General features: G+C 36.9%; 1 protein-coding gene across 1 annotated transcript in view; it reads right to left on the bottom strand.

The window, feature by feature from the left end:
• Nucleotides 1–25214, bottom strand: part of Rabep1 (rabaptin, RAB GTPase binding effector protein 1) — a 100912-nt gene that overhangs the window by 22714 nt on the left and 52984 nt on the right. The window contains exons 6-11 of the mRNA XM_076871704.1: nt 19253–19388; nt 13638–13816; nt 10470–10601; nt 4325–4792; nt 2889–2993; nt 496–612 (exon numbers count right to left, since the gene is read on the bottom strand). Coding sequence (XP_076727819.1) covers nt 496–612; nt 2889–2993; nt 4325–4792; nt 10470–10601; nt 13638–13816; nt 19253–19388 — 1137 coding nt within the window. The remainder of the gene's footprint in view (nt 1–495; nt 613–2888; nt 2994–4324; nt 4793–10469; nt 10602–13637; nt 13817–19252; nt 19389–25214) is intronic.

The following is a 25214-nucleotide window of genomic DNA, read 5'->3' as shown; positions in this document are numbered from 1 at the left end:
AAGTTTGAGTCAGCCTTGGCAAATTAGTGAGACCTTGTCTCTAAATTTGGCAAAAAAAAAAAAAAAAAAGGTGGAGGGCTGGGGATGTAGCTCAGTAGTAGAGAACCCCTGGGTTCAATCCCCAGCATAAACAAATAATAACTAACAAAGGAGAGAAGGAGAATCAGAGCCCCCTGATGTTAACTGATTATTAAGGGCAAAAGAAACATAACTAGCTGGGCACAGTGGCGCACACCTTAATCCCAGCAGCTTGTGAGGCTGAGGCAGGAGGATTACAAATTCAAAACTAGCCTCAGCAGCCTCAGCAGCTTAGTGATGCTAAGCAACTCAGCGAGACCCTATCTCTAAATAAAATACAAAATAAGGCTGGGGATGTGGCTCAGTGGTCAAGTGCCCCTGAGTTCAATCCCCGGTACCAAAAGAAAAAAAAAAAAGAAACATGACTATATTTTAACCCTGTCATTCCTATGGGTTACAATCTAAAACCCCATTTACCTGATGGCTTGAGTCCTCAGTGCTCTGCTTAATGAAGTCTTCCAGCTCCTGTTTATCTTTCATTGTCTTCTCCAGCTGGTCATTAGCTTGCCTTAGCATCACCTGCAGTTTTTTCACCTGTGTAATTAAAAATGTCAATTAAAAGGGAGAACTAGGTTTTTTTTCTTTTTGGTGAAAAGGATCAAATGGAGGGCCTCGCACATATTGGCAAGTGCTTTACTACTAAGCTATATCACAAGTCCAGAATTATTTAGTGAATTAAAACACAAAAAAAGGCAAAAACTCTTTTTAAATCTATTTTTTCCTGAAAAACACCATAAGATTTGTCATTCTGAAATAAATGAGATGAATGACCTCAAGAGACAATTGTGCTGTGCTTTACAGTTAACAAGTCATTTTTTTCACATACATCTCACTTGAAAATTGCCTTTCTTCTGGACACTCTCAGCCCTAACAATGAACTACCTAGTTCTCCTCTATCCTCTGATCTATAATCCACACAAACACTATAAACTTTACAAAACTGAAATACAATAATTTCTCTACTTAAAAGCACATGAATGCCTCCCAAAAGCCTTCTGATCAATTTAAACCCCTCCCATCACTGGCCCTTAGTAATCTCATTCTGGCCTAGGATTCCTTTAAACACCCTCATGCCCAGCCACAGAACCACTCAGACACTTCCTAGAACACACAGTTTTCTTTCGTAACTCTTTCCTCTAGACCTCTTTCTTCTCCCTGAACTCCCTATCTCTCCTTCACCACTTCTTTTTTTTTTTTAATTTTATTTATTTATTTATTTTTAGGTGTAGATGGACACAACACAATGCCTTTATTTTTATGTGGTGCTGAGAATCGAACCCGGGTCCCGCTCGTGCTAGGCAAGTGCTCTACTGCTGAGCCACAATCCCAGCCCCTCCTTCACCACTTCTTTTCCCAACTAATTTTTACCCAGGCTCTACAAAAACTTAGCTCAAATGTTGCCTTTCCTGAACCCATGGTTAAGGTGGATGCCCTCCTTAATTTCTATGTGTACCTCTCCAGGAACAAACTATATTGAACTACTGTTTTGGTTCGCAACACTGAAAGCTTCACAGGGGTTGAAATTTTATTCTAGCTGCATCTGAATCACCAGGACCCAGCATAATGCCAGGTGTAGATGAGGCATCAGTGAATGTTTATGGAAATAGCTAAGGAACCCAAGATAGCCCATTCCCATGCTACACTACCAAAGACAAACTATATTAGTTTTGCAAATAGCTTTAGAAATTTACCTTTGAACTATTTAAGAAAAAAAGCATATATGGAAGAACTCAATGCCAACAACATTGGAAATATATGTATATTTTTGTTTGTTTATTTGTTTGTTTGAGAATTGAACTCCGGGCACTCTACCACTGAGCAACATCCCCATCCCCTTTTTATTTTTGATTTTGAGGCAGGGTCTCACTAAATTGCTGTGGTTAGCTTTGAACTTGTGATCCTCCTGCCTCAGCCTCCAAAGCTACTAGGATTACAGGTATGCACCACTGTGCCCAGCTGACATTTGAAAATATTAAACCACCATTCTAATTTGCTTGAAGTTCTTTTTATTTTCAGTTGTTGATGAAAATTTATTTTATTCATTTATTTATATGTAGTACTAAGAATCGAACTCAGTGTCTCACATATAGTAGGCAATTGTTCTACCAGTAAGCCACAACCCCAGCCCTGCTTAAAGTTCTTTTGAAGACTAAGAGAATAATGTTCAAAACAACCAAAGGACAGTTAAGAAACAGAAGAAAAATAATCTTTTCCTTACATATACTTTCAACAAATCTACTCTCATGAAATTCTACATTATTTCCTAAATTGTATCAAGGTACTCATCATTCAACACTGTGTTTGGACAAGTACTTAACTGTCAATTTCAGCATTCCAAATTTACCAAACTTAATCTCTGTGACCCTGTAAATTAACCTTAATCAATTCAACAAATTTATACCAAGAAGTAGGCAATAAGCAATGAAGATTCCAAATTCCGATTAATCACATTTAATTAAGCTTTTGTTCTACAGAGGCCATGTTCAACCTCTTTTGTCCCTAGTCTTCATATCATGAAGTATTCCAGATCAATGCCAATATCAAGTATAGACAGTGAGTAGAAAGGGTAGGGTGGGAGAGGAATGAGGGTGCTCCTCTAAGAGCTGAGGTGATCCAAATAGTATTGGCACATTAATAAAACACAGGTAACACCAAGGGACTCCCGCTGGAAATTAACTGCCACTGTATGTGCTAGATTATTTCATAATTTAACAAGACAGATATGCTTCATTAAAACAAATGGGGGGTAATTCTGTACCTCCAATGAAGACTACAACCGCTCCAATTTGGCATATCCAAATGAAACTCACCTGGTCTCTTGTTTCAGCCTCCTGAATTTGAATTCCTTGTAACTGTTTTTCATAATTGGAACACATATCACAACGTCTACCAAGTTTATTTCCAGCATTATGTACCTGAAGGGCACCAAAATTACTTTTTATCAGGCAGAACAAAATAATTCTACATCACATACTTGAGGAATACATGCATAGTGTTCTACTGATGTTACTCAAAGTATAGTACAGAATAAACAATTTCTCCATGGACTTTCAGAAAGAGTTTCAATTCAGGGTCACACTTTTTTTTTTTTTTTTTTTTGGTGATACTGGGGATTGAACTCAGGGCACTGTGCATGGGAGTCAAGCGCTCTACCAACTAAGCTATAATTCTAAAAAGTCATAATCTCCAGTACAAGTATGAGAGGAAAAGGAGGGAAACAACACATCAACAAGAGGCTGAGGGCCACAAAACACCATATTTGAGGAAAACACAAAGCAAGCAGACAATGCTACACTGCAGCACTCTCAATACAACCGGACCAATGAAAAAGGCAGAAAACACAAACAGTGCCAATTCCCCATTTCACCAGCTTCACTTATGAAATAGGTGTGAAACTATTAACTAGCACCTTCTCACATACGTTTTGCATGAGGCCAAGAATAGTTTCTTTCAGGCTTAACAGGCTGCTCCACTTACTTATCAAGCACTTCTTTAAAGAGAAGTAGCCCTGAGCAAAGGAAAGTCCTGGAATTCAGAAAACCAGGATTCTAACCCAGGTTTTGCTACTAGGTCAAGGAGAACACTTAAGCAATGCTTGATCTCTCAGAGCCAATTTCCTCATCTGGAAATTGGGGACAATCATGCCCTGACTGCCTCATTATGATAAGAAAATTCAAAGAGAAGAGGTAAGTAAAAGGGCTTTGTAATCTGTAACGAATTATGCCAATACATATTTAAGTTTCTATCTTCTAATTTTCTGAGTTTGCAAATACCCTGAGGAGGAAAATTAAAGTTTATTAAAGCCTGACTTCTTATTAGTTTGCTTCCTTTTTTTCTCCCATATTTTCTACCTACTCCTTAAACCACTACTCTGCATCAATCAATGATAAGCATTTGCATTTCAGACCTAAAGGAAAGACAAACTGAATCCTGAAATACACTCAGATTTAAGAAAACTTCAAAACAAATTCAGCTATTCTAACTTAGTAATGTTAGGAAGGTTGTCCCAGCTTCTGAAGTATGACCTCAGGGAGAGAAATTCACAATCAACACCAATAGCTGGTTAGCACCCTTCTCTTTCAGAGGCAGCAGGAAGAACAAAGCAGACTATGACAGTTAACACCTACTTGCTGGAAACACAAGCCTGCATTGACTCCAGGGACTACCTACTCAATGACCAATAAATCCCAGAGTTACAGTAATGTCCCTCAGACTGAACAAGAGGAACAGATCATGAATAACTCACCTCTTTCTGCAGGAGATTCCACTCAGTCTCACTGACTAAGCGGTAACCACTGGGGGACACGTAAGCACTCTCCATACCCTGGGTAACACTGGAGAGAAGGGATGCAGTCTCTTCCTGTTCTGGTGTCATAGCCTTGATTGCTCTTTCCTGATCTTTGGTTAACATAAACCCACTTGGCATCTGCAGTGACCCAAGGGATGCAGTATCAAAGTTCTCAGATACTGAATCTGCTCCTACCAGTGGTCCAAAATCCGACTCATCCAGGTTTCCAGCAGATTTTGCTTTGTAATTATAGCCTAAAGCTTTGGATTGCAATGAGCCCGAGGTTCCCAAGCTGTCTGTAGACTGTGCTCTCCTGAGTCCATCTTTAAACATGTCATTGTCCGATTTACTAAATGGATCTCCAGATGGTAACAGCAAGTCTGCATCTAAGGAATGAACTGAACCATGGGCGCTGTCTAAATGTTCCTGAAATGTGAAAAGAGATATTGCCAAATTAGACAATGTTCTGTATCTTCAAAATATATCATACACTAGGCATATTTTACCACATTACACGTGACAATCATTAACACAACCTTCATTTAATCATTATTCAGTATCTAAATATGTTGGGCACTAAGCAGGTGCATAAGCTAGACACAGTGGCACATGCCCATATTCCAATGACTTAGGAGGTTAAGGCAGGAGGATCACAAGTTCAAGACCAGACTCAGCAACTTAGCAAGACTAATCAAATCAGCATAATACTATCTCAAAATAAAAAATAAAAAGGGCCAGGGATATAGTTCAGTATTTAAGCACCCCTGGGAGACTGAGGCAAGAGGATTTCAAATTCAAAGACAGCCTCAGCAACTTAGCGAGGCCCTAAGCAACTTAGCAAGACCCCGGTCACACAACAAATAATAAAAAAGAGCCAGGGATGTGGCTCAGTGGTAAAGCACCTTTGGGTTCAATTCCCAGCACAAAAATTAATTAATTAATTAGGAAAATATTTTCACTTGGTATAGTAAAAAATTGGCATCTTTTATGTTAATTCCTCCATTTCTTTATTTTCAAAGATTTTTACTTTTCTGAAACAGATGTCTGAAAACACAAACCTAGGCTATATGAAGGTAATGATGGTGAAAGTCCCAAATAAATAACCCAATAAAAACTAGAATAAGAACCAATTCTGGTAGCTTACAAAAATTTTTTTCTTCAGCCAGGCATGGTGGTGCATAGCTGTAATCCTAGCTACTCACAAGGCTGAGGCAAGAGGATCACAAATTCAAGGCCAGCCTAAGTAATTTAATGAAATCCTTTCTCAAAATAAAATTTTAAAAGGGACAGGAATATAGCTCAGTGGTAAAGCACTTGCCTAGCATGTGTGAGGCCCTGTGTTCAAGCACCAGTATGAAGGGGGGAAAACATACTATGAAAATAATCAGATATATCCATACTGATTTTTGCCTAAGGAAAAATTATATATAATAGCATTACTTAATGAAAACTTCATGGTAGTAAAAAAACAGAACCAACTTGATGATTAATTATCACATTTTTTATTTCCTATATTTCATGATGTTTTAGTGTCTTAGAGGCCCTGATGGCTAGAGAGAGACTGTGCCTCCCAGAGTCACTAATGCCTAAAGATAATAAACAACTCACTTGACTATAACATACCTTTCATATGTAAACCAGTCAATCCCAAAACCATACTCTAACCACCTCCTTTATCTGATTCCCATACCAAGCCACTACTTTCCCTACCCTAAATCATCCCAGGAACAGATAGGAACCAAATGAAAGAGACCCCATAAACTACAAAGTCCATGGGAATCATTCAAATTAGCCAGTCCTGTACTGTTTGCCCTGCTCTGCTTAAGGAAACCCCAGTGACTGTGGTCCATGCTTTCCCTTTGCTCCTTCTGCCTCCAGACCAGCTCTGCTGTTTCCCAGTGAGGTCGTACAAGTCATGCTGCACCTCTCATTTCTAGGGGAATTTTGAGCTCAATGAAGGAATTCTTACCCAGCATGCAAGAACCCTGGGTTCAATTCACAATTTTTGGAGGGGGAGGGACTAAAATTAAACAACTTCTAATGACATTGGCCTCTCCATGTTAACACCTAGTCACCTTTATAAATTAAAACCTGGACACAAATTAGTTGGAAACTGACTAACGAAATTTTGGTACATTCACATTGCTGAAATTCTATCAGCCATCAAATGTCATTTTTTGGGAAAACAATGATGTGCCAAAACCTTAGAGTACATTTAAGTGGGAGGAAAATGTATCTAAACTATTATGTAGTTGCAATATAAAATATGTTTTAAAAATACAAATAGAAACTTTTATGTTATCTTTGAAAAAGAAAATAGAGGGAAAGAAGAGATACATATCAAAAATGTTAGAGGTAAGGTTATCTCTGGGTAACAGGATTTTAGACCTTTTCTTGTACTTTCCAAATTTTCCATAGTATTTCCATATTATTTTTGTATTGAGAAAAGCATATTATAAGCATCAGGTTAAAGAATATGTATGGTCCTATAAATTTCAAATGTCTTTAGCAATAAATCTAAGTCTCCACAGCATTATATATTAATTTTAAACCACTGACTAAAGTAAAATCATCATGACTTTTTTTTTTTTTTAGAGAGAGAGAGAGAGAACTTTTAATATTTATTTTATTTTTTTATTGTTTTTTTTTCGGCAGACACAACATCTTTCTTTGTATGTGGTACTGAGGATCAAACCCGGGCCGCACGCACATGCCAGGCGAGCATGCTACCGCTTGAGCCACATCCTTAGCCCTCATCATGACTTTTAACACAAAAAAGTATACTCAAAATTCAAACTCATCTGAAAATCTAAAAGGTATTTCAAATGTTAGAAAGTATATATACAATGTCATACAGATTTGTTAAGACATAAGCATAAATAAGAAAAGTACTTTATCATAAATCATAGCAAATTTCCCTTTCCTGTTTTCCTGATTTTCAAACATTCCTGGGTAGATAACTACATGATGCAAAAACCACATAATATTTGGCTGTATCCCAAAATTGAGAAATTCTCCTGGAGTTAACTATTTAAAAAACACACAGCACAATACGGCCAAGTAGTTCTCAGTGTATGTTCCAAAATGAAGAATGTGCAAAAACAACTACATTGTAATTTTCGGTGTCTATGAGGATATTTTTAAAAGTCTTAACATTAAACTAACCATAATCATGAAGCCACCAAGATGTAGATCATACATGAATCAGAATAAATTCTTAAACTACAGAGAAATGTGATGCCTCTCAAAGAAAAAAATATTTCACCCGCCACCCTTTTTTTTTTTTTTTTGTATCAGGAATTGAACCCGGGGACACTTAAACCTCTGAGTCACATCCCAAGCCCTTTTTATTTTTTATTTTGAGACAGGATCTTGTTAAGTTGCTCAGGGCCTTGCTAAGTTGCTGAGGCTGGCTTTGAATTTGTGATCATCTTGCCTCTGCCTCCCAAGCTGCTGGGATTACAGGTGTCTGCCACTGTGTCCGGCCCTTTATCCCAATTTAACTGATGCTTGTTCACCAGACTGGGAATTAAGGTTGAGCAGGTGTGTAGGGAATTCCTTTTTGTTTGGTATTAGGGATGAAATCCAGGACCTCACACTCAGAAGGGCTGGAGTGCTGGAACTAGCCACATCTCTAGCCCCTCTGAGTACAAAATTCTAAGTAGCAGGGACAGTAAAAACAAGGCATATAAACATGAACAGCAAGCAGACAGGTCTGGTTGTAGTGAAATGAGAGCAGGGATTAAGAACTGAAGGGATTGGGCTGGGGATGTGGCTCAAGCAGTAGCGCGCTTGGCTGGTGTGCGTGCGGCCCGGGTTCGATCCTCAGCACCACATACAAACAAAGATGTTGTGTCCGCCGAGAACTAAAAAATAAATATTAAAAAAAAAAAGAACTGAAGGGATGTTCAGTTAGGAAAGCCAAGCTAAGAACTTACTTTTTCTCCTAAAGGAAATAAGGGAAACATTTTTCTTAATTAAAGAGAAGATATCAGCATGAGCTTTGAAGGATGAGTAAAAGAATTTCAACATTCAGAAAGATGGAGGGAAGCACTAGGGATATAGCTCAGTGGTAGAACTCTTGATTAGTATGTGCAAGGCCCTGGGTTCAACCTCTAATGGTGGGGAGGTGGGGGAAGCAGAAAAGAAAGAAAGGCAGAGAAAGACAAAAATTCTACTTGTAGGCAGCCAATTTGGAAAGCAGTATGGAGATTCCCTGGAAAGCTGGGAATAGAACCACCATTTGACCCAGCTATTCCTCTTCTTGGACTATACCCAAAAGACCTAAAAACAGCATACTACAGGGACACAGCCACATCAATGTTTACAGCAACACAATTCACAATAGCTAGACTGTGGAACCAACCTAGATGCCCTTCAAAGGATGAAGATACAAAAAATGTGGCATATATACACAATGGAATATTACTCAGCACTAAAAAATAACAAGATCATGGCATTTGCAGGGAAATGGATGGCATTAGAGCAGATTAGGCTAAGTGAAGTTAGCCAAACCCTAAAAAACAAATGCCAAATGTCTTCTCTGATACATGACTCAAAATGAGGTAGGAAGGAAGAGCATGAGAAGAAGATTATCACTAAATAGGGAAGAGAGGTGGGAGGGAAGGGGAGGGAAAAGGGGAATTGCATGGAAGATGGAAGGAGACCCTCATTGTTATACAGAATACATGTATGACGATGTGAGGAAAAAAAAAAAAGAAGTGTGTCACCTTAGATTGGGTAGAGAGAAGTGATGGGAGGGGAGGGAAGAGGAAGGGGGGAAAGGAAGGACAGCAGATTAAAACAGACTTTATTATTGCTGTGGGTATATACATGACTGCATGACCAACGTGATTCTGCAACCTGTACATTCAGAAAAATGAGAAATTATACCCCATCTGACTCAAATGTATGATATGTCAAGATCATTGTACTGTCATGTGTAACTAATTAATACAAATAAAAAAAATTTAAAAAATAAAAAAAAGAATTCCACATGAAGGAAACATCATGCAATACAGAGTGTAGCACAATACAATGACCAATGTGGCCAAAATGGAATCCTTATTATGAAGAATTTCAATCCTCTAATTGAAGGATCTGTATTCAGTGATATACATAATGGGAATGAGTGGTGGTTTTTAAGTAAAGGAGTGGCCTGAATGCAGCTGCACTTAAGAAAATTAATTTGACAATGATGCAAGTGTACAATGGAGTAGAAAAGGCTGAAGGCAAGAAACCCAATGAGAAGGTCTTTGTGACACTGCAGGTGAGGGATGATGAGACTACAAGAACACCATCTTACACTTTCCACCTCTGGGACTCTCTACTATATCCATTCTCAACATCTGCAATGTTCTACCAGGCCTCACCACAATCTGTCAAACTTCACCCTCTATTCTCAGCACTAAAGACCTATTTCTGCCAAATGTGGTGGTGCACTCCTGTAATCCCTGTGATTTGGGAGACTGAGGCAGGAGGATTCCAAGTTTGAGGCCAGCCTCAGCAAGTTGGCAAGACCCTGTCTCAAAATAAAATTTAGAAAGGTCTTGGGATGTAGCTCAGAGGTAAAGCACCTTGGGCTCTATCCCCAGTGCCACAAGGAAAAAAAAAAATCCTAGTACTAGTTAAAACTCATACATGTGCTATAGGAAGCTAAATGTTTCCACACTTTAATCTCCTTTAAACAAACTCCAAGTATTAGTAACACCATTCACTTCAAAAAAGATTTTATACACATCACTTAAAGATTCTAAAGTCTCAAATTTTGAAATTACTGGTAAAAAAAAATATTTCATAGGGTGAATGAAACTCCAACATATTTCAGATAGTACTACCTATAATACTTTCTAAGCAACCAACAGAAAATACTATTATTTTATCTAATTTCTAGCTATTTACTTCCAATATAAACAATGTAATTGGCTGATGTTTGAGTAAGTGAACTGTATGTGACATTGAACATATAGTATTTTTGTTTTCTGAGATGCCTTCAACTCCTGGGCTTAAGTGATCCTCCCACCTCAGCCTCCCAAGTACAGGGATTTACAGACACGTTCTGTGCCTGGCTAATGCAAAAATTTTAATTACAGATTCACTATACCTCTTCATTTGATAACTGGGCAGAAGATTCTTCTTGAGGTAAAGCACATACTACTGGTATTTTTACTTCTTCCTCAATATCTGTTTTTTTGTGATCCTTTCTCTTATTAATTCTTTGTTGTTCATCGTCCTCCTAAAAGGAAGAAAAAACATTTATCAAGGTAATCTTAACAAGTCACAGTTCTTTAATCACACTAAACAAATAAAAAAGAACAAAGAGCTTTATACCAATAGAAAATTGGACACTTAAAGCTTATTTGTTTTGTAATAATATCTAGGGGCCTCTGGTCATGACAAAATATTTTAAAACTGTAAGCACAAAATAAGAACCCTGCTACAAAGAAAAATATCAGAAAACAGCTTTCAAGAAAAGCATATATATGAAAGTAAAGCAAAAGAAAACTAACTTCTCCCTTCAAATGATCAAAAAAGATTTTTTTTACATAGAACATTCCTTCTGATTATTGTAGAAAATAGGAAAAAAGTTGTTATGACACTACACACCCATTAGAAACACGTAAAAATTTGTATAAAATACAAAAACAATGATCAAAGTTGATGTAGAAATTCATTCAACAAAGGTGAATAAGATACCTTCTGGGTTCCCCCAAAGACTGTTTAGTAAGGAGAGACAAACACACAATTACAATACAAGGAGGTACAACGTTCTGCAGGAGAAATACAAGATTGATTTCATTTGAGGGATCGAGCAAAGGAGCCCTAAAGGAGGCAATATTTCAGCTGGATCATGGAAGATCAATAAGATGAGCTTGCCACTTGCCTAAGAGAAGGTAGGCAAGGGTTCCAGGGAGAAAGGAAGCATGTACAAAACAAAGAAGCCTGGGAAGGCAGGCTTATGGTGGAATGCTGAATAATTCAATGTGTCTGAAAAGTGGACAGGTACATAAAAAGTGAGGGACACAGGAAAGAGGCAATGATTAAGTGCTTAGACTCTAGAATCAGAAATTGGCTCAAACCTCAGAGCTGCCATTACTTCTCACAGCCTGCTTCCTCATTTATAACATAAGAACAGTTCTCTAGTGCCTACCTCGTATGGACGGTTTTGCTGTTTTCTGACAACCACTTGAGATAAAGCTTTACATATAAAGCCTTAGCACCATGCTAGCACATAAACACATAGTTAGAGCTCAATAAATGTTAATAATGGCCTTAAACAATGATCTTAGTAAGCTTAGACTGTTTCAATGAGCAGCAAGAAAGGCATGACAATTTGTAGTTTAGAATCTAAACCCTTAGGCTAACCCTTTGTGTGACTGCTGTCACACAAGATGAATGAGTCTGAATTAAGTGATAAAAAAGAAGTTTATTTATGAATGATACTGCAGATTGAACCCAGCAGTACTTATCACTGAGCTAAGTCCCCAGCAACCCCATACACACACACACACACACACACACACACACACACAAATATATATTTTAGTTGTAGATGGACACAATACCTTTATTTTGTTTGTTTATTTTTATGTGGTACTAAGGATCAAATCCAGTGCCTCACGTGTGCAAGGTAAGTGCTCTACTGCTGAGCCCTCCCATCCCTTTGTGTTATTTTGAGACAGGGTCTTACTAAGTTGCTTAGGGCCTCACTAAGTTGTTGAGGCTAGCTTCAAACTTCTGATCCTCCTGCCTCAGCCCCTGGGTTGCTGGGATTACAGAAGTGCAATACCATGCTAACGAAAAAGAAGAAATTTAAAAGAGAAACTTCTGCAAAACAAAATTTAGCTGGGCACAGTGGGACATGCTTGTGATTCCAGCTGCTTGAGAGGCAAAAGCAGGAGGATCACAAGTTTGAGGCCAGCCTGGGCAGCTTAGTAAGACCCTGTCTCAGAATAGATACTAAAAAGGGATGGGGATGTATCTCAGCAGCAGAACACTCCAGGATTCAGTCTCTAGTACCTAAATAAGTAAGTAAAATCCAACCTAAGTCACATAAGGCAATTTAAAATACTTCTTAAAATACCTAGAAAATCAATGCAAACTTTTATATAGCCCCCTAGGGAAATATCTGTGCACGTATACAATATGGTATAGGATATGTTAATAATGGCCTTAAACAACGATCTTAGTAAGCTTAGACTGTTTCAATGAGCAGCAAGAAAGGCATGACAAAATCTGTATTTTAGAATCTAAACCCTTAGGCTAACCCTTTGTGTGACTGCTGTCACACAAGATGAATGAGTCTGAATCCATGAGTCTGGATTAGGTATGGCATTACTTAAGATGACAAAATAAGGGGGGTGGAAATCTAGATGTCCACATGGAGAAATATTAAATTATGATATATACCTGCTGCCAGTTAATGAGATAGAACTCTGGTATGAAAATATATCCAAGATGATGCTTATGAAAAAATAAGTTATGGAAGAAATACTTTTATGATCCAAGTATTTGGGGTAGAGGAAGGAATCACCCTAACTATATACTGACAAACACACAGAACTGATCTGGGAAACTATCAAACTGCTAAATGCAGTTATTTCTGGAAAAGAAGTAGGTATCCAGAGGAATTTCACCTTGATCACTTCATATGACTTTACTATTTCATTTTGAATTTTAAACAAGCAACTTTCAACATGAAAATGCATGTGTGCATTATTCATATAAGTAATTATTTTTAAATAATGAAGAGAAACTTTGTAGCACCCTGGACAACTATCTTTCATATCACTCAGTTTTTCCATCCCCATCTTGCCATCTTCTAATCAGACTTTTAGAACAAAGTCACCAAAAGACAGCACTGCAAAGATTTCTCAGAAACAGGCACGGCCACATCCTGCAATCTCGAAGAGGATCATTTATAAATCAGTATCCCCCTTCTGAGATAAGGCCATATATGAAGCTAAAAAACAAAATTCCTCAAATACAGCTATTATCTTTTTTTTTTAAAGTGGCATTCAAAAAAAGAAAAAAGCAACAAAACAAACAAAAAACTATAAACAAGTACATGCAGCTCAGCTGCCCCTAACATGGGCAATGTCCTGGATTCCATTCCCAGCACTCGATAATAATGGCAATGATGATAATAAAGTGGTACACATTACCTTGTTCCAGCTTAAATCAACACAAAAAAAAAATCATACAATAATGCAATCAGGGGAGGGGTGCTATTATTAACAACATAAGCAAATCCTACAAAACTAGTATTCACCTGATCTTTCTTCTTTAGTTCTTCTACTTGTCGGAGCTGTTCTGAAGTTAACACAATCTCCATTCGCTGCATGTCTCTCATCAGTAAACGCTGAGATTCCAGAAACTGGTCATTGGCCTTCTGCCATGTATGTTTTAACTGGTTGTGTTGTTGTCGCTCTTGTTCCAAGAGATGGCAAACTATTAGGAACCCCAATCAAAAACACTGAATTTTAATGGAAGAAAATTTCTTTAGCATAGGGCTACTAGACCAGAACCAGTGGTCTATTTTATCTATATGTGTGTTCTTGATTGGCCCCAAGAGGCAATCTACAAATGAATATGGCAGGTATCTCTACACCATCTCTGTACTGCAGAGCCTCCCAAAGTGTGTGCCCAAGAACATATGAAGAAAGGACTTCTGTGTTCATTTAAGTTTAAGAAATTCTGGGTTAAGTAAATTGTTAAAGACTACAGCAGGATTTTGAGTTGAGGGTCTTCATTATATGTATTTTCTCTTAGAAGGTGATATATGCTGGGCATGAGGGCTATACACCTATAATCCCAGCAGTTTAGGAGGCTGAGGCAGGAAGATTACAAGTTCAAGGCTGGCCCCAGCAAGTAAACAAGGCCCTAAGCAACTTAGTGAGACCCTGTCTCAAAATAAAAACCAAAAAAGGCTAGAAATGTAGCTTAGTGGTAAAGGGCTCTTAGATTCAATCTCTAGTACCCGCCCCCCGAAAAAAGGTAATATGTAATATAGCATTTCCCAAATTTATTAGACAAATAATAACAAGGACTGGGGATGTGGCTCAGTGGTAGAACACTTGCCTGTCATAAGTGAGGTCCTGGGTTCAATCCCCAGTATCACAAAAATTAAACAAATAAAAACAATTTTTACAGTTCAGTTTAAATAAGTGAAGGGAATACACTTTGGCAAATGTTGTTCTAAGGGCCCACGTGTGGTAACTACTCCTAAATATGCTTAATACGTTTTGATAAATTTGTCATTCAGGAATCCTTCCGGGGCCCATTTATTTCTGCCTCCTTAGGATAAGTAAAAAAAAAAAAAAAAAAAAAAATTGTAAAATATATACATTGTTGATACCATCAGCTCAGCCATCTTACTTTGAAAACATCTATCTATGTTTATCTTTATCAATAGATAAAGCACTATCTATCTACCCATCCACTCATCCACCCAACCACCCAAGTCAGAAACCTGAGAGAATCATATTTCTGACTTCATATCCCCATCTATCTTCTGATTTCTGGCTTCTGCCTTAGACCAGCCCTTAGGATTTAAGACAACTTTAATGGTAGTCCCATTTTCATTCTTCCTGAGCTGGCCTTTAGATTGGTCTTGCTCTCTCTTTCCTATCCTCCACACTGCTATTAAACCGAAACTTTTTTTATTTTTTTTGGTACCAGAGATTGAACCCAGCCACGCTCAATCAACCATTGAGCCACATCTCCAGCCCTTTTCTTTTGTTTGTTTTATTTTGAGACAGGGCCTCATTAAGTTGCTAATGCTAACTTTGAACTTGGGATCCTCCTGCCTCAGCCTCTCAAACTGCTGGAATTACAGGGATGCACCACTGTGCCAGCTTAAACTGAACTTTCTAAAACTCAAAAATGATATGACTCCCCAGTTTAAAATCCTTCAGAGAAGCCAGACACAAAGAGGCATATATCATATATTACAAAATTCTGTTCAAATTAAAAGTCAGAACAGGAAAACCTGGAGACAAAAAGTAGATTTGTGATTGCCAGGGGCATGGGAAAAGAGAAATTGTGAATGACTACAAATGGGTAAGGATTTCTGAGGTAATGAACTGTTTTGGAATTAGATAGTGGTTGATGACATATAATTCTATATTAAAAATCATTGGGCAACCCTCTTGGGACCCCTTCCTATGTGTGCTCCACTTTCTGTTTCAAAAATAAATTCTTACTTTACTCTCAAAAGAAAAAAGTTCAATATTCACTTTAAGAGGCTGAATGTAAATTACATCTTGATAAAACTGTTACTTAAAAATCAACTGAGACAGGAAAATCTCAAGTTTGAGGCAGCCTCAGCAACTTAGCAAGACCCTAAGCAACATAGTAAGACCCTGTTTCAAAAAGTAAAGAGCTAGGGATATAGCTCACCAGTAAACTGCCACTAGGTTAAATCCCAAGTACCAAAAAAAAAAAAAAAAAAAAAAAAGTCTCTGAAGAGGCTCTTTAAAGCTGATCTGATAAAGTTCAACATCCTGAGCATAAGACCTCCATGATCTAGTCCATGTCCACTGTTCCAATATTACACTTTGCCCATTTTCTCTTGCATCCTAATCGCGCTGAACTACTCTCTTCTACTTCCTTAACTAGCTGTACCACATGCAAATGGCCTTGCATGCCACACTCCCCTCAGACTCCTGTCAAGTATTCACCCCTCTCTTAAAACATCACTTAATAAAAGAAAACAAAACAACGACAAAAAAAGAACAAGCTAAACTCTACTAAGAATAACTTTTTTCAGCCAGGCACAATGGGACATGCTGTAGTGCCAGCTACTTGGGGAGTTGAGGTGGAAACATCACCTAAACCTAGAAGTTCAAGACCAGTCTAGAAAACACAGTGAGAGTTCCATCTCAAAAAAAAAAAAAAAAAAATTAAAGAATAATTTATTTTAAAAAACTCATCTATTCCTAAGAAAAAAGAATCGAGCCTATCTTTGTTGGTGACATTGCTATATCCTAACATACTTCCCAGCACAGCACCTAGACCAGGCACTTAAATTAATTTGATTGCATATCTAATTCCCCCAATTTAGGCAGCAAATTATACTGCTGCTCAACTTTTCTCTCTTTCACTTAAAAACACTATTTTTTGTAGCCATTTTAGAACAAAATTACTTCTCTTATCCCTTCCTCATTTTCATAATAATTTCTCAATTACTTGTCTCAGATATATTAGAAGGTTTGATAACCTCAACAACTTATTCTAAAAGAGCTGGGATACAAAGTTTAAACCAAGATTGTACTTCTTTTGGAAACCCTTTGACAGTATGGTTATCTGTTTGATTGTAACAGTAGTAATATTTGAAAAGTATGTCCTGAAGGCCAAAGACCCACTCAAAGTTTGGGTTATTTTCATAATGTTTTCTGAAATAATTTTTTAGGTTTATATCATTTTAGCATTCCACTATTTGGAAAAAAAATAAATATATGGCTAAGTTATTTATGACTCTGTTTTCCATAGCACTAAATGTACTTAAATTCTGTTAGAATTCTATCAACACACTCCAAATCCTGCACATTAAAATGTTGCTAGTATAAGCTGCAACAAGTCTAGGATTTCAAGGAATCCATATACTAGGATAAGGAAAAAAAATCTTTATTTTCAATATTCTCTAACTGAAATTCACCATTTCCTTCACTGTAAAGTCTAGGCAATACAGTAGAAGAAAAACCATGACTTGACCATCATTAGAAATCATAGATATTTTTATCTGTACTACAGTTGTTGCAGATTTTTTTTTAAGGGGAGGGGGTGCTGGGGATTGAACCCAGGGCCTTGTGCCCGCAAGGCAAGCACTCTACCAACTATATCCCCAATCCAGCAGACCTCTTAATGTATCATTTATGCACAACACTATTTCAAAATGACAGTAGTTAAACCCAGCATGGTGGAACACACCTATAATCCCTGCAACTTGGGAGGCTGAGGCAAGAGGATCAAAAGTTTGAGGCCAGCCTCAGCAATTTAGCAAGACCCTGTCTCTAAACAAAAATAAAAAGGCTAAATGGGTTCAGTTCCCAGTACTAAAAGAAAAAAAGCAGTTATTAAATCTGTTGCTAGACCTTGTTATTTAGTGTATTAAATTAGCTCATTTGTAAGTTTTAGGGTTACTTTTTCCTTCCATACCTGTTTTAGAAAATACAGAGTCAATGTATACGTCACTCTCCTACAAGACTAGTAAAATCCAAAATAGTCCCTTAAAAACAAGGATGTTACTGCCGGGCGCACGCCTATAATCCCTGCAGCGTAGGAGGACGAGACAGGATGATCAAGAGTTCAAAGCCAACCTCAGCAACTGCAAGGCGCTAAGCAACTCAGTGAGACCCTGTCTCTAAATAAAATACAAAATGGGGCTGGGGATGTGACTCAGTGGTCAAGTACCCAAGTTCAGTCCCAGGTGCCAAAAAAAAAATAGGGATGTTAACTGAGTGTATAGATATGAACATCTACAACTATATCTACAACTACTCTCAACTACAATGGAGGCTGAGTCAAGAAGATCACAAGTTTGAGGCCAGCCTGGGCAACTTACTTAGTGTGACTGTCTCAAAGTTTAAAAAGGGTTAGGAGTTGGGCTGGGGATGTGGCTCAAGTGGTAACGCGCTCGCCTGGCATGCGCGGGGTGCTAGGTTCAATCCTTAGCACCACATAAAAATAAAATAAAGATGTTGTGTCCACTGAAAACTGAAAAATAAATATTAAAAAAAAAAAAGGGTTAGGGGTGTAGCTCAGTAGTAGAGTGCCCCTGGGTTCAATCCCCAGGCCTGTTAAAAATAAATAAATAAATAATAAAACAAAAATAAATAAATAAATAGTAAAACAATTTCTGGTAAGGTAATTCCAAAAAGGGCTGGGGGTGGTGGCTGGGGTGTGGCTCAGCAGTAAAGCACCTGCCTCCATGTGTGAGGCACTGGGTTTGATTCTCAGCACCACATAAAAGTAAATCAACAAAATAAACACGCTGCATGTACAACTAAAAACATTTAAATAAAAAAGCGGGGAGAGGCTGGGGGTGTAGCTTGCCAACAAGCAGGAGGTCCTGGGTTCAATATCCACAACTAGGAAAAAATAAAAGGATGTTAAACTGGACACAATAGTGCAAACATGTAACCCAGGAACTCGGGAGGCTGAGACAAGAAGATCACAAATTAAAGGCCAGCATGAGTAACTTAGTGAGACCCTTGTCTCAAAATAAAAAACAAAGAGGGCTATGGATATAGCTCAGTGAAAGAGTGCTTGCTTAGCAAGTCTAAGACCCTGGATTCAAGTCCCAGTACTGTTTTAAAAAAAGGAATGTTAATAAGGCCCACAGAATAGATTGTCTGCCCTCTCAATCACATTCTCACTTTTGCTAATTCACATCCATCAAACAAGGTATGCAAGCAAAAGCAGTATAAGTACACATTTCCAGCCTTATTATCTTTCTACTGAGAGCTCATACCTTGTACAGTTATTGCTGAAGTTATGTAGGAACACAAAAGCACTATCAATCCAAGGACCTTTAGTAGTTCTCACAGCTTCAGCTTCGCATAAGAACATTCAAATTGACCACAAAGCTTAAACTGAATCACTAGACCACTGAATCACAGACCACTGAGCCAAATCCCCAGCACTATTTTGTATTTTATTTAGATACAGGGTCTCACTGAGTTATTAAATGCCTCACTGTTGCTGAGGCTGGCTTTGAACTTGCCATTCTCCTGCCTCTGCCTCCCAAGCTGCTGGGATTACAAATGTGTGCCACAGTGCCCAGCTTGAATTGGAATTTCAAAATTTGTTATTATTAGTTAATATCAAATTGCTAACATAGTTATCTTCAAGACTGAAATAAAAATATTTAGAACATACATTTACCTTCATGCAATTCTTTCCGGAGTTTCTCAGCATCTTCCTGTAGAACAGATTTCTGAGTATTCAAAACAGCTACGTACATCTCTAGATCAGTCCTACAAGATTTCTCAGCTTCCAAATAATGATTCAGTTCTTTAACCTGAAAGATGATGCATCTATCAAACTGAAATTTTACAACCGTTTCTACATTAGGTATAATGTCCAGTACTTAAAAAAATAAAAAAAACGTAAGTTCTGGAAAAAATTAACATTTACTTTTACATAAATTTATGTATACACAAAATTAACATTAATAATTTTAATTCTAAAACAAATACATACTTATGAAAGAAAACTTGGAAAATAACATAATTAATAGATGTTATCCATAATTCCATCACCTGAATAAATATGCAACTGAAATTACACATAATTATTTTATAGTCTGCTTTTCCAAAAAGTTCCATTTTCATTTTCAGAACAATTCAGGTGCTTATTTTATCCCATACTTAGTAACATCAGGTATGGACTGAGTTTTTTAAATAGCAGCTAATTTCTAAAGATAAAAATGACAACCTATTCTTGTAACTTTGATTTTCTTCAATTTCTGGTAAGGTAATTCCAAATATCTTAAATTTATAAAAAGGAGAAATTTTCACCAATACTTATTCATGGAAATTAAAAGAAAGGAAGTCTTGATGAGAAGAAGTGCCCTTATGTGCCACTAATCACATAAGGGCATAATATTTTTTAAAATCACATCATTTTATAAAGTGCTTTATTTTTGTTAAACAATAACTGTAATACCTAGAATATTAACAACACAGCCTAATATTTGAAATAGATATAACCAGAAAATCTAGGATTGTAAGTCACTTTTTTATACTTTCACATAAATTGTTCATTCTAAATTCTAACCATTTAGTTAACTTTTATTTTTTTACATGGCTATATCTAATTTCATACTCAAGGTCACTTTCAGCCATTTTCTATTTCTTCAAACAGCTGGCTTATCTGTTTTCAGTTATCCTTATTCCTAGACCATTACACAGTACTAGTCAGAGACTAAAATGATTACTGACACTGCAATTTGATGTTTTACTGGAGGTCATCAGTCAACCACAAGGCACTAACCAAACAAAGCAAAGTGCTTTCCTGACACCTGTTATCATCAAATGGTAATGAAGAGGCAAAAGAGCCATTATAAATGACGGTATACAACTGCTAACTCTACCAGCTCTAACTTCTTAGAATAAAGATTTCAACTGAATTAAAAATTAGTGAATTTCTAATATTTGAAAGCTATTAAGAAGACTCTGGGAAGATAGTGGAAGTAGCAGCACAATATTTTTTTTCTTTGAATTCTACAACCCTAACAACTCATCAAAAGCTTACGGACATCTACAAAAATCCAGGTAACACAGAGTAATAGTATAGCTGAGGACAAACCACTGAAAGACTGAAAGAGAAACCTGAATGAGGCCCAGTACCACAAAGAGAGAGAGAGAGAGAGAGAGAGAGAGAAAGAGAGAGAGAGAGAGATCCATATGGTATCAGGAGAAAGTAGAAAGAAGTAACAAGGACTCCCCCACATCAAGAACCCCAAAATAGTGAACTTGGGATCTGATATTATGACAGTAGCTGAAACACTACAACAGTAAGTTGAATGTAACAAATTTATTCTGTAAGATTTATAACCTGGTTAAAATGGTATCCCACTTTCATCTGTATTTTTCTGATTTCTTAGTATAGCCAGATATTATTTTTTACATTCCTTGACTATTTAATTTTCTCTTTTGTAGCTACTCATTCATATACTTTACCTGTTTTGCCAATGGGCCTTTTGTCACGCATGGACTTGGCAATCTGTATAAATTTGGGCTATTAATTGTCAGGAATAGGAGCTATACATATCTTCTCACAGTCTACAGCTTCTCTTTTTCAACTTTTTGTAGACCTTTTAACAGGGAATATTATATTCTAAGGTAGCCAGATTTGTCAGTGTTTTGTCCATAATCAATAGTGTTTTCTTTTTGACCCCAATTTTTGTGTGCACATTTGTGAACTCCAAGGCCTTGCACGTGCTAGGCAAGTGCTTTACCAATGAGCCACACCCTAGCCCCATACTGTTTTTTAATATCTGATAGTTTTAAAGATTTAATTTTCACTTTTAGATTTTTAATTAACTGAAATTAATTTCCATAAGGTATGAGGTATAAAGTTAATTTCACTTTATTCTGAACATATAACTATTTGAAAATCTTCCTGCCCCCAATCCCTTATACTGAGGATTGAACAAGGGTGCTCTACCACTGAATTTCAACCCCAGCCCTTTTTATTTTGAAACAGGGTCTCATTAAGCTGCTCAGGCCGGACTCAAACTTGAAATCCTCCTGCCTTCACTTCCAGAATCATTGGGATTACAAGTATGCATCAGTGTCCAGCAAAAAGTATATTTCAAACAATCTGTACCTTCACCACTAATTTGTCTTAGTTTTGCTTGCTGTTGTTTTTTTGTGGTGCTAGGGATCAAACCCAGGGCCTTGTACATGTGAGGCAAGCACTCTACCAACTGAGCTATACCTGCAGCCCACCCTTCTCCACTAATTTGTAATGTCACCTGCCAATTACCAATTTCCACAGACATACGAATCTATCTCTGGGCTCACTATTCTGTTTCATTGATCCATTTGTTTATCCAGAAACCAGGGACAAACTATCTTAATAAATAGTAGGTAGAGCAAGTCTACTGCCATGTCTTCTTTAAAATTTTGCTGGGTGTATTCCTGATCTGTTATTTCCCTGTAGAAATGCTATGATCTAATCTGAATTTACAGATTAAATTGGGAGTATACCAATTGCTTTACAATGCTTTTTATCAGGAGTATACACACAGGTCTTCATTTATAATGTATTCTATAAAGGTCTTACCCACCTTTGTTTATTCTTAGGTAATCAAGAATTTTTTCTGCTGTTGTGAATGGGATCCTTCTTCTTGCTACATTCTATAATTGGACATTACTGGAGTATAGAAACATCTCCTTTTTTTTTTTTTTTTTTATGTTGACCTTGCTGGAACAGCTTTCAACTAGTTGAATTCTTACTTGGTCTAACAATCTGTTGTGCATTTTCTGGCTTTTCTATGTAGACAATCAAATCAGTTTCATCAGATTCTTTCCAGTTCTTCTCATTTCTTTATGTTGCCTTGCTATATCATCTAGGACCCACAAAAACAACCTCAACAAAATTCCTGAACACAGGTCTCCACATAGTGTTCCCAACACTGCTAAACATTTGTTAACTGTGCTTACTGAAGGTCTGATAAACAGCCCTTTGTTTAATGTTTAAATTTATCAAAGGCCTTCGGAATCCAAGACAAACATTGCTCTTCTGCAGTCTTTTTTGTGGTGCATCACAGTAATACGACATCCTGATACATGTAAGAATGATATGCCATCCTTAAGTTGCTGAGAATACTCCCTACTTGGTTGTGATATGTTTTTCCCTTCTTCTTCAGTACTGGGGATTGAACACAGGCTAGTGCTCTACCACTGAGCTACTTCTCCAGTTTTTGTTTGTCTTTTGTTTTGAGACAGAGACTTGTTAGATTACCCATGGGCCCTTTGAGCTTGCAATCCTATGGCCTCGGCCTCCCTGATCACTGGGATTACCGATGTACACAACCAAGTCTGGCTGTTTTCCACCCCTACCCCCAACAGTTTAACAAATGTTAAAAAAAATTTAACTTCCAGATTCCTGAGACAAATCTATGATTTTGTTTTCTTTTACTACCTTTCTATGTATTGGTTCATTATAGTAAGGATCTACTAGTCTCAGAAATGAAAGGAGAATTTTTTTTCCTCTTCTATTTTCTGACACAGTGTGTAAAATATAAGGATTCTCTTTCCAAAAGATTCTGAAAAATGTGCCTGGAAAATCAACTGAGTTTAATGTCTTGGAAACAGGAGGCAGGAAGAACAAAAATTTGATTCTAGACTAATTTTCTTCAATAATTACTACTTTACCTTGCCTATGTCATCTTGGGAAAATTCTGACTAAATATATTTCATGAGAATTTTTTTCATTTCATTTTTTCAACCTTATTAGTATATCACTGTTTGTAGCATTTACTATTTTTAACTAAGGATTTGCAATCATGTCCCATTTCATTTCTAATGATTAGAAAACATTTTCATTTTTCCTGATAAGACTTTAATATTAGAGATTGTCTAATTACTTTTTCCAATTTCTCATATGTTGATTATTCCCTATTATTCTTTTGCTTTTCTATCTCACTAACTTCTGCTCTTACTTGTACTATTTCCTTCCACTTACTTTCGGTTTTTACCATTATTATTTTCTCCTTTACATTTTTTTGGGGGGAATTGGGGGCATGGGTTAGGGTTAGGGTTTGAACTCAGGCACATTTGACCACTGAGCCACACCCCCAGCCGCATTTTGTATTTTATTTAGAGACAGGGTCTCACTGAGTTGCTTAATGCCTCACCGTTGCTGAGGCTGGCATTGAACTTATGATCCTCCTGCCTCAGCCTCCTGAGCCGCTGAGATTACAGATGTACGCCACTGTGCCTGGCTATTTTTTCCTTAATATTCTTGAGCTAAATATCCCCATCACTCTACATATTTTGTGATTACTTTTTCCATGATTTTCCCCCCTTTTTCCAAGTATTTTATTTTGACTATCTTTTTTATTGTGAATAACTGAATAATCTGGGATTGGACAACTGGATCTGTAGAACATCAATTCTTTGAAATTTGTTAACAATTCCTTTCTGACCTTATGAAAAAATGTATCTGAAAATACACTATAAAAAGCTTAAGGGGCTGGGGATATAGCTCAGTTGGTAGAGTGCTTGCCTCCCATGCACAAGGCCCTGGGTTCAATTCCCAGCACCACAAAAAATAAAAATAAATAAATAAAAAGCTTAATGTATCATAATGCTAATATATATCATGAAAAGGATAATGTATCTAAAAATAATAATATATCCCATATACTATCCTAAGGGTTCCTATTTATTAATTCGAACCATCCTTATAATATCCTTATAAGGTATTATAAAGGGTATTATAAAATGTCCCCAGAAAAAGAAAAACAGAATAAGATTAAGTAACTTTTCTCAAGGTCACCCACACTACTAAATGCTGAGATTTTAACTACTATGCTCTACAAAATATTATCTTTCTTTTTTGACTATTAAATCTACATTTGATGTGTGTATTAAATCTAAATTATGGTCCTGATTTTTCAAAATTCCTGTAGCCCTACTAATATTTTTTTCTCCTTGCTCTAAAGATCAGTTCAAATTGCCTACTGTAACTGTGTCAATTTCTCCTTGTAGTTGTCACTTTTTAGTTCACATATTTCAAAGCACATTCAAGTTCATAATTATTTTACTGATGAATTATTAAGTAGGTTCCCTCTTTATTAGTTTTTTCCTCCTTATCCTATCCATTTGATATTGCACTTCCTCTATCAGTTTTCTGGCTGGAATTTAAACAGTATGTTTTTCTATTTTGGATTTTCTTTGTTTCTGGCTCTGGGGATTGAACCCATGGAACTTCTACTGCTGATCTATACCCTATTTCTTTTTGAGACAGGATCTAAGTTGTATTTATTTTCAATCTTACTTTGGGGTTTTATTTTAGGTGAATCTCTTATAAGCAATATCAACTTATGTTTATCAGTTAAACTGATAAATCTTTTAGTAGGTCTCAATTTACATTTACTAGGATTACTGATACATTACCATTTTTTTATATTCCTGTTTTCTGCTGTTATCATTTTTCATTATTTGTTTCTTTCCTACTTTTAATCTTTACTTTTTTAAAAATTTTGGTGGTCCCGGAGATCCAACCCAGAGTTTCTTACATGCTAGACAAGCATTCTACCACTGAACTATACTTCTACGTTCATTTTTTTGTTACTGGGATTAAACCCAGGGCACTTTACCATTGAGCTCCA

The sequence above is a fragment of the Callospermophilus lateralis genome, chromosome 11 (assembly GCF_048772815.1).
Source record: "Callospermophilus lateralis isolate mCalLat2 chromosome 11, mCalLat2.hap1, whole genome shotgun sequence".
NCBI classification, from domain to species: domain Eukaryota; kingdom Metazoa; phylum Chordata; class Mammalia; order Rodentia; family Sciuridae; genus Callospermophilus; species Callospermophilus lateralis.
This window is presented reverse-complemented; position numbering and strand designations above follow the sequence as displayed.